General features: G+C 39.7%; 1 protein-coding gene across 4 annotated transcripts in view; it reads left to right on the forward strand.

Moving 5' to 3' along the window:
- Window positions 1-511: 511 nt before the first annotated feature.
- The window catches only part of LOC117496951 (interferon-induced very large GTPase 1-like), a 59,213-nt gene continuing 43,815 nt past the window's right edge, over window positions 512-15,909 (forward strand). Inside the window, exons 1-6 of one of the 4 annotated variants that reach the window (XM_034148822.1) lie at window positions 513-733; window positions 1,454-1,529; window positions 1,645-1,726; window positions 1,821-2,027; window positions 3,387-3,456; window positions 3,584-3,665. In XM_034148822.1, coding sequence (XP_034004713.1) covers window positions 1,509-1,529; window positions 1,645-1,726; window positions 1,821-2,027; window positions 3,387-3,456; window positions 3,584-3,665 — 462 coding nt within the window. In that variant the 5' untranslated portion in view covers window positions 513-733; window positions 1,454-1,508. Of the gene's footprint in view, window positions 734-1,453; window positions 1,530-1,644; window positions 1,727-1,820; window positions 2,028-3,386; window positions 3,457-3,583; window positions 3,666-15,909 lie in introns of all 4 variants that reach the window. The other 3 variants (XM_034148821.1, XM_034148824.1, XM_034148823.1) reach the window with 3 other exon arrangements.

The raw sequence follows: 15,909 nt of genomic DNA on the forward strand, positions 1-15,909 counted from the left end.
TATACCCAACAATAAAGTCTGCACACAACAAAAACGAAAGCAGACTAGTACTAAGACACATGGTATTTTATCTTATTGGAATATGAATAGCAGTACAGTCTATAAGAGTCAAAAAAGGCCACAGGAGTATCAAAGACCCCCATCACCCCAGCAACAAACTGTTCTGTCTGCTGCCGTCTGGCAGGCGGTACCGCAGCATCCGGACTAAAACCACCAGACTCAGGGACAGTTTCATCCCACAGGCCAAAAGACTATTTTACACCTGAGCTTGCACTATATTTATTTTTGATTGTTGTTTTTTATACATATTTTTGTATATCTTAAAAATTGCACTGTTGAGGAACTTGTGATCTAAGTTTTTCATACATTACATAATTACACCGTAGTTTGTTATGATGTTATGACAATAAACCTTTGAATTTTGAATCTTGAGATTAAAGCTCTCTTGTTGTTTTCAGAGAGAAGCTGTTTTCACAATCATGACCAAGAGCGGGTTGACTGAAAATAATTATTCAGAAAGGGAGGATACCAAACAATACGTTTCTTTTTCAAGGAAATAAAATGCAAAGTGGCTTCCCAAGGCAGTATAAAAGGAGACACCTCTCATAGGCACTTGCATTGGCAGAGAAGGGCAGGGCTGTGTACTTGCAGAGCTTTATACTACTATACACTGCAGATGAAAGCTCTGGATACAAGAACAGATTTACGTGTTACCATGGTTCATCTACAAAAGGTAGGAAAGCATTTCTTTGTCTTTCATTGAAATACTTTTTAAATGATGGCTTCACATGGTCTCAAACAGAAGCATAACTCATCAGTTTCAGTAATCTATCAGGCTGCAGAGTTCACATGCTGTTTGATCTGTGGTGTTCAGGTGTTGTGTTGAATGGTTTTCAAGTACTCTACTCAAGTATGTATTTGAGGTACCTGTACTTCACTTGAGTATTTCACTTTGTGCTACTATATACTTTACTTCACTTCATTTTGGAGGCAATTTGCAACTTTTTACTTAATTTTTAACAATATGTATTTCACAGTTTTAGATAGCTGCTCTGCAGACGTTGAATAATAATACAGAATACAAAATAAACTAATAAACCATCATGTATTATTATATGATAGGCACCCAGCAGTATATATCAAGATATACAAAATGAACCCAACCTCTACCAATTGCAACATTGAAATGAATTGACATTAATAAATTCATTATTACTAATTATAATACAATCATTTTAAAATATGAAAATGGATCTTTCTGCACAATGAGTATACTTTCACGTTTTGTACTTGAAGTATCTTTTGATGTCTTTTGTAATTTTACTAGGGTAACATTTTGAATAAAGGACTTTTACTTGTTACAGAGGATTTTTACATTGTAGTAATGGTACTTTTACTTAAGTAAAATATCTGAGTACTTCTTACACCTCTGGTTATTTCCTATTACTTTTAGCGGGAAGCTGTTTGGATAATCTGGACAGTGTGGGATTGCTGAGGGTGTATCAAAAATGGAGTACACTGATAAGGAGGTAAACCGTTAAATGACAATACAATTACAAATACATGTCACATAAGCTATTGTTAATATAGTATGACTCATCCAAAATAGAATGTAAACATACTGTAATGTTCTCACTTACCAAGGAACATCATGAAGAAACAGATCCCTCTCCTGACCCGTGCTGTGAGGAAGGAAAGAACACTCCAGCAGCACCACAGTCTGACCGTAAGTGTGACTGTCAATAACTGACCTAATGTTATAAATATATACGCAGTGATATGTAAAGATACTGAGATGTACTTTTCTTGTCTTATGACAGATGTTCCTCCACCAGGGAAAGTAGCTGGGTGTAGACTACAGTTAGATTACTCAGGCTGTGAAACAAACAGCGGCAGTTTGACTGTTGATAACGCAGAAACTGTCACGGTTAAGGCACTGATTCACGGGACTGAGTGTACCATCAGATTCACAAAGATTGCAGACAATGGAAATCAAAGCGAAGCAACCTCGCTATCTGTCTTCACAGGTAAATCTGAAAATGTAATCAATCACACCTGTTTCTGGATCTTTTGGATAATTATATATGGCTATATATTTTTTTGCCTTTCCTTGTCAGTCAAACTTTAAAACTTTAAAATGCTTTAAAATGCTGACAAACATTGGTGGAACATTACTTTTTTAAGTTTTACTGAAAGCTTTCTGTTTTTCCCCTCAGAGCCCAGCACTCATGTTCAGATTAAAGTCGATCAGGTCAGCAGCAAGTCACTGTGTTGTGCAAACCAGAGATGTAGTTCATTGAGCGGTTTCACACAAAAAAAAGTTTTACGGCAAAACATTTTTTTTTTTACTTGCAAAATTATCTTTTAAATTGACAAACTATGTGTACTTCGTGGCACAATTCAAACGGGATCGAAAGATAATTTTTCTCTCGCCATATATGAGAGTAACACATGACGGCTCCGCCCACTTTTGGGGGAAAACAAAGCTGTCATTTGAATGGCGATCAATTCAAATTCTGAAGTTTTTGCCAATCCGATCAGAAATGTAAGAAAACCGTGGATTTTTGGATCTTCAAAGAGCCCGATTACAAACAATTACATTAAATCATTGGAAATCGAAGATAGGGCTCGATATATGGTTAAATATAGCAGTAGGCGATCGATGTCCTTAGATGAGAGTAACATCTACATCACTTCAGGGCGAAAATTACGGCCCCGCCCACTTTTGGGGGAAACAACACTGTCATTTGAATGTCGATCAAGCCTGAAGCCACAGAGCTCTTCTTTTACTGTCCTTTTTTCTCAGAGGAAGTACAGAAAAACGTAACTCTGGATTTGTTTTCATGTTTGAGGTGCAATAAATGACACAGCAGCTTTTTGGCATGATAAAACAATTATTTTCCGCCTCGCTCATGAAAGTAACAGCTGGCGAAATTACGGCCTCGCCTACTGATTTTAATTTAACCATATATCGAGCCCGATCGTGGATTTCAAATGATTTAATGTAATTGTTTGCCTGACTGGCCATCGTAATCGGGCTCTTTGAAGATCCAAAAATCCACGGTTTTAATACATCTCTGATCGGATTGGCAAAAACTTCAGAATTTGTATTGACCGCCATTCAAATGACAGCGTTGTTTTCCCCCAAAAGAGGGCCGGGCCGTAATTTTCACCCGGAAGTGACATAGGTGTTACTCTCATCTATTGACTTCAATACATAATTTTTCCTAAAGAAGGTCCCATGGAGGTCCACCGGAAAGGGAGGGACTTCCTTATGTGCCCTTTTATGCATTTGAGCCTCGTCCCCTCTCATCCTCTCCATGTGCCTGGTGTAGAATCTACATTAGATTAGATGTTGTAACACAGTTCTTTTCTAACACTTTCAGTGAGACGCTGTTTGAAGAATCTTGTGGGATGGCTGAGAGTGTTTCTGCAATGGATAACCCTGATGTGGAGGTAAATAATTAAATTACAATACAATTACAAGAGAAATATTGTCATATATTTAAGTATTGTGAATATGGCATGATTCATGTATTGGATTAGAATTCAAAAATTCAACATATTCTTCCTAATTACCTAGGAACATTATGGAGTATCAGATTCCTTCCCTGACCCGTGCTGTGAGGAAGGAAAGAACACTCCAGCAGCACCAGAGTCCGAACGTAAGTGTGACTGTTAATAACTGATTTAATGTAATAAATATATACCTGCTGTGGAGATACTGAGAGATACTTTTCTATAAAGTGAAGAGCTACAGTGTTCTGGTACACACTATTGTACACTATTTTACTTACTGGTAAATATACACTTTTGTATTAATATTTACTGAGTACTTCTTTCAGCACTGGTAAAAAGTATAGTGAAATGCGTAATAGTTAAATTAAGGTTAGAATAGCTGACCCCTCATAGGTCTGAAGCATAAGTATTTATACAGTTTCCTGCCCTCCCCTGTGAGCGTCACAGGATATGTGGTTCTAAGTAATATGATTGATCATGACAGCACCCATTCTGATTTTTATTAAATGATCACCTATGAATAATGCCAATGTCCAATCTCAGTGCAAAGAACATTTTCATCAACCTGCTGTATTCTGATACAAAGAAATGTCTCTATCCACCTCTTTAAGGTTATTTAACCAACAATTGTTAATATAGTATGACTCGTTCAAAATAGAATGCAAACATACTGTAATGTTCTCAATTACCAAGCAACATCATGAAGAAACAGATCCCTCTCCTGACCCGTGCTGTGAGGAAGGAAAGAACACTCCAGCAGCACCACAGTCTGACCGTAAGTGTGACTGTCAATAACTGACCTAATGTTATAAATATATACGCAGTGATATGTAAAGATACTGAGATGTACTTTTCTTGTCTTATGACAGATGTTCCTCCACCAGGGAAAGTAGCTGTGTGTAGACTACAGTTAGATTACTCAGGCTGTGAAACAAACAGCGGCAGTTTGACTGTTGATAACGCAGAAACTGTCACAGTTAAGGCACTGATTCACGGGACTGAGTGTACCATCAGTTTCAAAAAGATTGCAGACAATGGAAATCAAAGCGAAGCAACCTCGCTATCTGTCTTCCCAGGTAAATCTGAAAATGTAATCAATGCCACCTGTTTCTGGATCTTTTCGATAATTATATTTAAATCAGGAGAGACGTTGATGTATGGAATACATATGTATTACCGGGACACATAAATGAATGAATAATGATGCCACAATTATAACAGGAGAATGAAATGGTGTTTGGCGATTAGGCCCCAGTTTGCAGGATAATCATTGAGGAGGGGGAAGAACCGCTCCGATGAAACCCCCCGGGGTCTAGACACTGGTGGTGGTGATAAGTAGGTGGGAACGGACTGCAGGGAGAAGGTTTAGCTTGGTCCTGAAGGAGACAGGAGGCGAAAGGGGTGGAGGAGGGTTGCGTTTTTGTCACCTGAAATGACAGCTGACAGAGGAAAGAGCAGATATAAAGGGATTAGCGGGAGCTATGATAGGCTTGTGGGATTGGGGAGAGGAGAGATTGGTTAGCTGGGGAGTGACGCCCCCGATCACTTAATGAGGAAGGAGAGTGTAATGTGGTGACGTGTAATCTGAATGAAGAGCTTGGTCTTCCTGATTGAACTTGCGCTGAGCTTCATATGGCTTTTTTTTTGGCCTTTCCTTGTCAGTCAAACAGCACTTTAAAATGCTGACAAACATTCATGGAACATTCATTTTTTAAGTTTTACTGAAAGCTTTCTGTTTTTCCCCACAGAGCCCAGCACTCCAACTGCACCATCTGCCCCCAAAGGTCAGTCAAATATAATCGTTATTGTATGGTTTACTATAAAAACAAAAGAGGCAAAACAAAACTAAAAGATGTACTTACTGTAAGATGATAACGTTAAATAATTGAGCGGTTTAGAACTCTGCCACATCAGCCCATAAATGTGTATCTCAATAAGCTTGTGCTAGGGAATTGTAGTCTTTCTTTTTAATTGACTCTAGAGGTCGCCACTGGGTGAAAATATTATTTTGGCATTCTGCACAAAACAAATTGTAATGGGAATCTTTAATAAAAGTTAACAAAACAAAAAAGGAGCCGGATACAAAAGGTTCAGCCTTTGAAAACTACATTCTAATTGTGAATGTTAATTTGCCTTATTCTGAGACTGGCACCACAGAGATAACTTAGCTTACTGGTCTTTCCAGCATGTTTGTTTCTGTCTTAAAATTAATCAGACCTCTTGATCTGGGTGGTGTCTCCAGAACTTTTGCCATTAACCAGGATCAATGAAGTGCATTTGAGTTTATGATCAATACATGTATGTCCAGGTATATGGTTTCTTTGAATGCAATTCCATTCTGGTCTTTCTTGCAAAGTCGTAGATCCATCTGCTCCAGAACTCCGTTATGCATTTCACTTGCTGCCAACAGTGTTTTGGCTCTGAATATTGCAGATGGATTTAACCTGGTGGTAACATTGGTTTGACCTTGAGCTGGAGCAAGTGGTCGAGTGATAGAGGTTCAAAGTCATTTGGAACATTTTGCACTGTAGTTATGTGTGTCGGCTGTTGATCATTTGTACACGCACATAACTGTTGAAGGGCTTTCATCATCAAGTGTTGTCAAGTTGGCCAAAGTCATTGACTCTGACATGTATGGTGGTAGCTCTGGCGTAACTCTGTCTTTTGGAAATCTGACATGTTTTGCTCTTTTGCATTTCTATGTGTGCACCTGCACTCACTGTTGCAAAACTAATTTCTTTAAAACCATCAGTGCATGTCTTTTGATGAAATCAACCAAAACTAGAAACATTGAATTTTTCATTTTGTTTGAATCTATGAATTTGCAGTTCTACACTTTTCCCTGAGTTTAAAGGAAGGTATCAATATTTTCCATTGAGTTAAAATATCCTTAAAGAAAAATAGTATAATTGAGCAGTGCTTTTCTATCTTCACTGTTAATGGCATTCCAATTTGACCTTTCTCCAAACAAGCTGCTGCAAAAGAGTTCATTTCCATAGTTCTCTTCGAGCAATCTCTTGGCTTTCTCGTCCTTTTTAGAATTCATTTATTGAAACCTTCTCACCAAGTCTTTAGCTTGGACAAACATCTCAATAAATGGAAGGTACTCTAATGTACATTCTTTAAAGATGGGTATTTCTCTGGATGGATGTAATGTTAAGCGTTGCTACTTTGTCAGCATTTCAGTCATTTTGATTTGGTGCTGCATTACTTAAATCGAGTTACTCTTTCTTTGCAATTCGATTGTGACTTGGCTGGAGTTTGGCTTTATGTTTTTTTTCTTGTTCCTCTTCATTATGAACATCAGCATTTTCATGTGGTTGACCAGTACAGTATTGCTCCACCACAGCAAATATATTATCATCCTCCACCATACTCCAGGGCTTCCATGGTTGTTATTGTATCAGTTTGAAGCTCAAGCTTTTCCATTAGCACTCTAAGATTTGTTTTTATTGCTTCAAGGTTAGCTTCTTGTTTTTCAAGCGAATGTATCTGTTGTAAATCAGCAGTGCATACACTGGTAAAAGTATTTCGTTCAACCAATTAAAAAAATTTAGGGTAATGGTTCACATCTATACTCTATAGCTTGAGCCAATGAAAAATAAATAACTTGCCTCAAACAATATTTCTTATGTCCATGGAAACTATTATATAAGACTTGGCACAAAGTATATTTGTCTTGTTGAAGGAAGTCAATTAATTTAAATTCTATATTTAATCCAAACAAAAAAATATAGATTTTATCAAACAGTTTTTTCTCGTTAAAATTAACTAAATATTATTTGTTTTATCCAATCAAAAATGTATACATTTTGTTAAACTATATTTTTCTCATTTAAGGAACATAAACTGAATGTTTAATCTAATCCAAAAAATATAGATTACATCAATAATTCTCATTACACATTGTGATATTTAATAATGGGTTTATTACTTATAAAACAACCATATTTACAGGGCATCTGCATTGTTCAAATAAAATGTAACAATTTAAAATAATACATAGAAAAACCACCCCTCGGTTGTATGCCTAAAGGCATAAAAATGAAAAATAATTCTTGCCAGAAAACAGTCAAGTTTCAATGGTCTGATTGTCAGCCCCACATATCAAAACATTTAAGAAAACAAATGAAAAACGTTCATACTATAAAGTGACCGTTCCTTTTGAAAATGAAACATCTTTCAGACTTATGCTGTGATATAAGCAAGCAAAAATATGACCACCAGTTTACAGTGAGAAAAATACCTAAATTATCATTTTAATAAATATTACCTTTAAGGGTAAAACAATTTAGCTGTATTTTTAAGCCCTTTTCCTTAAATTAGTTATGTTTTGCGTGCTTTAAATCACAGCCTAACCCTGATTTATCTTAACATTGTACAACTCCAATAACATTAACTTTGGAATCCCAAACGTGCTGAAATGTAAAATCCTCAAGTGAGGTTAACATTGAGCTGACCAGACATGAAGACATTCTACACATTTTGAAAAATCGTGTAAAAGTGAGTCAAGTCTTAAGTTAGCCAGTAAGCTTAGTTCTCAAGGGTCAGATTTGGAACTTTGAAGAGCTGGCAGCCAAACATATTATTGACCTTTGAAATCAAATGCGTACGCAAAACAGTTGCGTACTCGACCAGCCAGAGCAGAACCCATCAGTGCCACAGGGTAATTGCTAGGACAGTTTTTATATTTTCTAACAGTTCTACTTCAGAATGACGAACCATAACTAGTTACACACAGGTGTGTAACCTTTTCATTCTCCAGGACAGTCACATACGTTTTCTGTGACTTGTTATCATTTTCCATGACTGGAAAACTTGGACGTGTAGGAAACCTGAACTAAGCTCTATTGTAGAGCTGGTCATAGAGCTTCTTGACCTTGGTGGCCATGCCTTTCGGGTCCAGCTCCATGAAGACTTTCTGGATATATTCAAATGTCAATTTTAATGTCTTGGGATATTCCAGATTGAGAGCATAAAGGAAGCCCAGGAGAATGGCGACAGCATTTGCAACAGACGCCAACTTATTCACAACCTCTTGTCCCTCAAGTATGATGCCAATGTCTTTGGTTGCGGCTTGTGCATCTCTGATGACGAAGATTGCGATAGTTTCCCGCTGAAGAATTTGTCCAGCCTCTTCCTTCTCCGACACCTGGAAAATAATTTAGGAAAAAAGAATCTGAAATCAATATAGCTCGGGTTTCCCCCCAGATGAATAACTGTTAAGACATATCGTGGACGTCCTGGAAGGCCATAATTGGCTGTAAGAAGGAATTGTATCGTGATGCATTGCTTTGGCTCTTGTCTGTAGCTATTGCCTGAGCACGTCTTTAAACACTACTAGGACTGCCTATTGGTTACTCGCTGTTTTGGTGACATTTGAATTTCACTTGTACTCCTATTACACTTGTTGTTAGTCACTCGGGATAAGAGCACCTGCTAAATAACTCAAATGTTATGTAAAATGTAACACACATCATATAAAGTGGACAGCCTTAGCTAGAATTTTAACATCTCAACAGTAATCTTGCCTTACCAGGAATTCTTTGATCAGGTCCTCCACCGATTCTCCCATGTTGAGGATGAGACATTTGAGAGCAATCTCCCTCTTTGTAGTGGTGTCAGTATCCTGCATGAAGACAGTCACAATAATTAATGTTAATTGTTCAGTTCGTCCATTCAATCAGTGTGAGTGTGCCACGGTTTGTTAATGTGGGATTGAGAGCTAGTGTATGTAGGAATGAATGCATGGGAATGGTCATAAATGCAAATGAGCTTTGGGTGATAAATGAGTAAGGATGCATTTAGACAGTAGAGACATGAAAAAAGAGCATAGTTTGGCGTGAAGTTAGGGCTGGACACTTTTTCATATCAGTCGATAAAATAATGATTACAATATCAGTCAATTAGTGTGTCAACCATATTAAGGCCATGAAAAAACAGCCAAGAATTCCCATTACGCCAAAATGGATGTCTGCACCTATAAATATGTAGAAAAACATGAACATGAAGAATGAATGTGCCAAGTCTATGAAACCTCCGGCTAAAAGGTTGCTGTGTCGGATCAGTGACCAATGCTATAAATAATTGATTATGTATTGAAAAATATATCTATTGTTATTGAGGCATATATGTAAGTGAGCAGTAAAGTAAAAAACATCTGTACATACCGTTTCCACAATTGGCAGGAGCTTTGTCTTCTCCCGGATAGCTCCACCCTTCTTTGTGACGACTTGAATTAGTTCACTGCACTTCTCGTCAAGTTTCTGCATGAACCTTGCTTCAAGGGGTATTGTGGTTACTCTGAGGAATTCTTCATTCACCTAGGGAATATAGGTAGTATAGATATATATATATATCAAAGACAGACAAATGATATGTGCCTCATGCAAAAGCATGTGATTTAGCTTTACGTACATTTGATTACACACACATATACATACATACTATGAGTAAAGTTAGTGTACCTCTTGAACTTCGAGTGCAGGTTTTAAATCTCTAACTGTACATACTTTGTGTTTTCTCCATTTATGAGTGTGGAAACTTCCATATATGTTGGTTTGATATGAACAATCAACATACATGTGGTGAAAAAAGTCTGTTTCAGTAGCAAGTTGATTGTCGTCACAAAGATGGCACTTAAAATGTAAGATCTCTGCTCTTGAGGATTGCTGAGAAGGGTGTTGTGTACAAAGATGCTTCAGTAGTGCATTCCACGTTTTACATGAAAATGGGCAGTTTTCATATAGGCAGGGATAAGAACGGTGCCTTCCATAATGTTGATGATCTAGTCTATAATGTTTTAGCAGTTCAGATCTTCTGGTACATGAATAGCCACAGTCCTTGCATCTCCACATCCATCAAATAACCAATAACTCCCCCCCCACCATTGAAAAATGAAATCCCCAAAAAAGCAAAAATCCCAACAAAGTTTCTACTGTATGTCCAACCGTAACAGCAGCAATGAGAGGGTTGTGGCTGAAGATATAGATGTTTCCACCCGAGGAAACCAATATCCTAGATAAGAGTGAGAGGAGTCTGAAAGATAGATAGATAGATAGATCGTACTTTATTGATCCCAAATTGGGAAATTGTTTTTGTTACAGCAGCATAAAAGGCATTTTACAATAAAACAAAATATACAAGAATAGAAATAAAATAAAATAAAATATAAAATAAAATATAAAATATACATGTCAAAATACAAAATAGAAAATATACATACAGATATTATATATATATATATATATATATATATACAAATATATATATATTCAAAATATATGGAATTATGGAGTATTAAATATGAAACAGATTATGTGTGAGTAAAATGTACAAGGTGGTTTTATTTCTAGAGAAACTATGGAGCAGAGAGTTCTCTTCCAGCCAGAGGTGATTTGTTGTACAGTGTTATTGCAGTGGGCAGGAATGTTTTCCAGTATCTGTCCTTGTGGCAGGGGAGCTGCAGCAGTCTGTTGGAGAAGGAGCTCCGTTGACTGTCCAGCTGCAGGTGGAGAGGATGGGTGGGGTTATCCATGATGGACAACAGCCTGTTCAGTGTCCTCCTCTCCACCACAGCTTCAAAGGGGTCCAGCTTGATGCCGATGACTGACCCAGCTTTCCTGATCAGTTTATTGATCCTGCTGGTGTCACCGGCTCTGATGCTGCCCCCCCAGCAGACCGCAGCAAAGAAGAGTGCACTAGCCACAACAGACTGATAGAAGATCTCCAGCATCTTACTGCATACGTTGAAGGATCTCAGCTTCCTCAGAAAATAGAGTCTGCTCATCCCCTTCTTGTACACAGCGTCAGTGTTGATCCTCCAGTTCAGCCCATTGTCTAAGTGCACTCCCAGGTACTTGTAGACCTCCACAACTGCCACATCCTCTCCCAGAATGCACAGGGGCAGAGGAGGAGATGTCCTCTTCCTCCTGAAATCAATGACCATCTCTCTGGTCTTGGCCACATTCAAAAGCAGATGATTTCTTCCAGTCCACTCAACAAAATCACCCACCAGCGCTCTGTACTCCTCCTCCCGTCCATCCCTTATACACCCTACCACTGCAGAGTCATCCGAAAACTTCTGCAGGTGGCATGACTCTGAGTTGTATAGAAAGTCAGAGGTGTATAAGGTGAACAGGAAAGGAGACAGCACAGTCCCCTGTGGGGCTCCAATACTACCAACCACCACATCAGACAGCACACTGCCCAGCCGGACGTACTGTGGTCTGTCCGTGAGGTAGTTGGTAATCCAGGAGATGGTGGACGAGTTTACCCTCATAGCCTGCAGCTTGTCACTCAGTAGCCGAGGCTGGATCGTGTTGAATGCACTGGAGAAATCAAAAAAGGTGATTCTCACAGTGCAACCCGATCCATTCAGGTATGAGTGAGCACGCTGCAGCAGGTAAATAATGGCATCGTCCACCCCCAGGTGAGGCTGGTAGGCAAATTGCAGAGGGTCAAGGAATGATCTCACCTGCGGTCTGAGATGGGCCAAGACCAGTCTCTCAAGCACCTTCATCACATGAGATGTGAGTGCTACAGGGCGATAGTCATTGAGCCCAGAAGGAGTTGTCTTTTTAGGGACCGGAACAACGCAGGATGTCTACCACAGCACCGGGATGGTCTCCAAGTGCAGGCTCAGGTTGAATATATACTGGAGAACAGGAGCCAGCTGGCGTGCACAGGTCCTCAGGACCCTGGGGCTGATACCATCAGGGCCAGCAGCCTTGCCTTGGTGGAGTTTTTCCATCTGACTCTGGACCTGTCCTGTGCTCACAGTGAAGCGGGGGGGGGGGCTTGATGGCAGGGGGGATAGAGGGGGGGGGGGTCTGAGGCAAGATGAGCAGAGGGGGGGGGGGGGGTCAGCGGCAATGTGAGCAGAGGGGGGGTGCAGAAGCCAGGCTGGGTGGTGGAGGAGAGGTGTGAAGTGTAGGTGGTGAGCAGAGGGGGGATGTTGACGCCAGGCTGAGAGGAGGAGGTGAGGTGAGAAGAGGAAGTGGAGGAGACAGCAGCGGGCGGAGAGCTAAACCTATTGAAGAAGGTGTTCAGCTCGTTGGCCCTCTCCAGGGTGCCCACAGTCAGTCTGTCTCTCCCTTTGAAGCCAGTGATAGCCTTCATCCCAGCCCAGACATCCCTGCTATTGTTCTGCTGGAGCTTAGTCTCCAGCTTCTTCCTGTACGAATCTCTGCCCCTCCTCAAATTGTCTCTCAGTTGATGCTGGATACTCTTCAGCATTGATTTGTCCCCAGACTTAAAAGCTTCCTTTTTCTTATTTAAAAGAGTTTTCAGGTCACTAGTAATCCAGGGTTTATTATTGGGGAAACAGTTGACAGTTTTAGCCGGTAATATTGTTTGTTCACAGAAGTTGATGTATTCTGTGATGCAGTCAGTCATATTATTGATGTCCTCTCCATGTGGCACACAAAGCACGTCCCAGTCAGTGGTCTCGAAGCAGTCCTGTAGAGCCTCATTAGCCCCTGGAGTCCATTTCCTCACAGTCCTGGTGGATACAGGCTGCCTCTGCACCAGAGGGACATATTTAGGAGCCAAAAAGACGAGGTTGTGGTCAGATCTGCCCAGGGGGGGGAGGGCAGTGGCACAATATGCATTCTTGGTATTTGCATATAGAAGATCCAGAGTATTATTTCCCCTGGTGGGGCATTTCACATACTGAGTGAATGTAGGCAGAGATTTGTCCAGTTTTGCACGGTTAAAATCCCCAGTTATTGTTATGAATGCATTTGGGTGAAGAGTTTGGAGTTTGGCCACAGAGGAGTGAATGACGTCACCAGCCACCTCCGCGTCCGCGTTCGGTGGAATATAGACAGCAACTACGATGACAGAATAAAGTTCTCTAGGTAGATAAAATGGACGTAATCCCACAGCTAGCAGTTCAATGTCCGGGCTACAGAAACGCTCCTTCACAGTAACATGTCCAGGATTACACCATCGTTCGTTCACATACAGTGCAATCCCTCCTCCTTTCTTTTTACCGCTCAGAATAACGTCCCTGTCCGCCCGAACACTCGTGAAGCCGGGGAGAGCCGTGTTATTATCCGGGATGAGCGAGTGCAACCAAGTCTCGGTAAAACACATGATGCTACACTCACGGTATTCCCACTGCGTCTTCGTCAGCACGCGGAGCTCGTCCATCTTATTCCCCAAAGACCTCACGTTCCCCATTATGATGGCCGGTACACAGGGTTTGTACCTCATCTTCTTCTTCATCCTCAGCTTGGCCCCAGCTCTGCAGCCCCGCTTGAGCCTCCGAAGCTCCTCCGGGATGTCATGCCTGGCTCCGGGCAGCAGCACGGGTCGGCACAGCGCAATCAGCTGCTCACGCGTGTAAACAATGCCATCACTCCTCTGAGCATGGCTCTCCGACACAAAAAGTGAAAAAAGTAGCAGAAGAATGACCAGAAAACGTTCGAAGTAAAACGTGGCCATAGTTCGCTGCAAAACAAAATAAATATCCAAAGAAAAAAGTACAACTAAGAGAATAAAAGTAAACAAAAAGACAAAGATCAATAAAACACCGGGAGCTGCATGCAACAGGCAGCCACCAGCACGGCGCCTTACGCAAAGAGGGAGGGAGCCGAGAGGGAGAAAAAAAGAGCGATTAACTCATAGTCTTCATAAACATCACCAATAGAAATGCTCAAATCAATGGCAGAATATGATTTAACTTTAATGCAATCAATATAGTTGTTTAAGGCTTAGTTTAGGATGAAGTCATCTAGCTATATTTTTTATCTACGATTGTACACACCTATAGTAAGGTTAGCAGTGTTTTTCGATTGGAAATTTCATATCTTGTTTGTCAAATTGACATTACATTACAAATTGCTGGGTGCGCCATTGTCTTTATCATTTTGAGATGCTCAGATCAGAGCAGACCCTTCTCACCTCCCATCTTAGTTGTTAATATTATTAGCAGGGTGGGCAATTACTTTTCCTGGGGGGCAAAATGAGAAACCCAGATTGTTACAGGGTGCCAAACAAATTAAACTCAGGAGTAACTGCTAAGTGTATCACTAAATTAAATTAATAAAACATACTGTGCACTTATTTTTCAGCATTTATTATATTGGAAATCACACCACACAGCATCTTATTAAGATAATTACATTATATGCAGGAGTCTTTGAACCAACTGCTACCAAGTTATTAGCTAGCTAGCAAGCAAGCAGATAGCATTAATAATAATTAACGTACCGCTGTAAAGTCACGGATAAAATGAGTTAATTTATGTAACATTTACCAACGACATCACGTAATGTTAGCAAGTGTAACGTTAAACTTAACTAAGTTTAACATTTACCAACGTCGACATCTAATGTGACCACGTATGTTTGCAGAGAAATGGCAAAATATATAGCATGCAAAAATAAAACTTGAAGTTGAATTAGAACCACCGGGCCCGCATGGTATGCTAGCTGCTTGCTAGCTAGCTAATAACATGGTGGTATGCTAGCTGCTTGCTAGCTAGCTAATAACATGGTGGTATGCTAGCTGCTTGCTAGCTAGCTAATAACTAGCCAATTAACTTTACCGCTGTAAAATAAGTCACGGATAAAATGAGTTAATTTATGTAACATTTACCAACGTCTACATCACGTATTGTTACCAAGTGTAAAGTTAAACTAAGTTTAAGACTTACCAACGTGGACATCACGTAATGTTAGCAAGTGTAACTTTAAACTAAGTTTAAGACTTACCAACGTGGACATCACGTAATGTTAGCAAGTGTAACGTTAAACTAAACTAAGTTTAACATTTACCAACGTCGACATCAAATAATGTTACCAAGTACGTTTGCAGAGAAATGGCAAAATATATAGCATGGAAATAACAGTATGCTACGAAATACAGCAGCATAATTAAATTGTTGTTTTCACTTACCACAATGTAATGGTTGCTCTCTGTCTCTCCGGTGCAGGAAAAGATCGGTCGTGTTGAGGCTCTCTTCCTGGGCGGCCTGGGTTGTTTGAAGACGGTCCTGTCTTATAGCTTTCTGTTTAATGCGCATGTGCGGGCCTATGCGTAACCTTAAGATTGTATATTCGTCAAAACCGATATTTCTTAGTTGAGCTCTGAATGAAAAATATTTACATTAAAAAAATATATTGATAAACAAATTATTAGTTGAAGAAATAAAACAAATAATGTTGAATTGAATGAAAGGACAATTATAAATTGGATGGAGTACAGCTCGAAAACCTTTTTTCAGTGTAGAGCAACTTTCTCAGCAACAGCCTTTCTTCATGTTAATGAAGCTGTCATAGATATATTACTGCCAGTATAGCACATATGACGCTTACTGCTAATCTGGCTCACACATTTTCTGTATGCGTACTTATCAGAATCAAAATCAGAATTCCTTTATTA

This window comes from Trematomus bernacchii, unplaced genomic scaffold (assembly GCF_902827165.1).
Source record: "Trematomus bernacchii unplaced genomic scaffold, fTreBer1.1, whole genome shotgun sequence".
Classification (NCBI taxonomy): domain Eukaryota; kingdom Metazoa; phylum Chordata; class Actinopteri; order Perciformes; family Nototheniidae; genus Trematomus; species Trematomus bernacchii.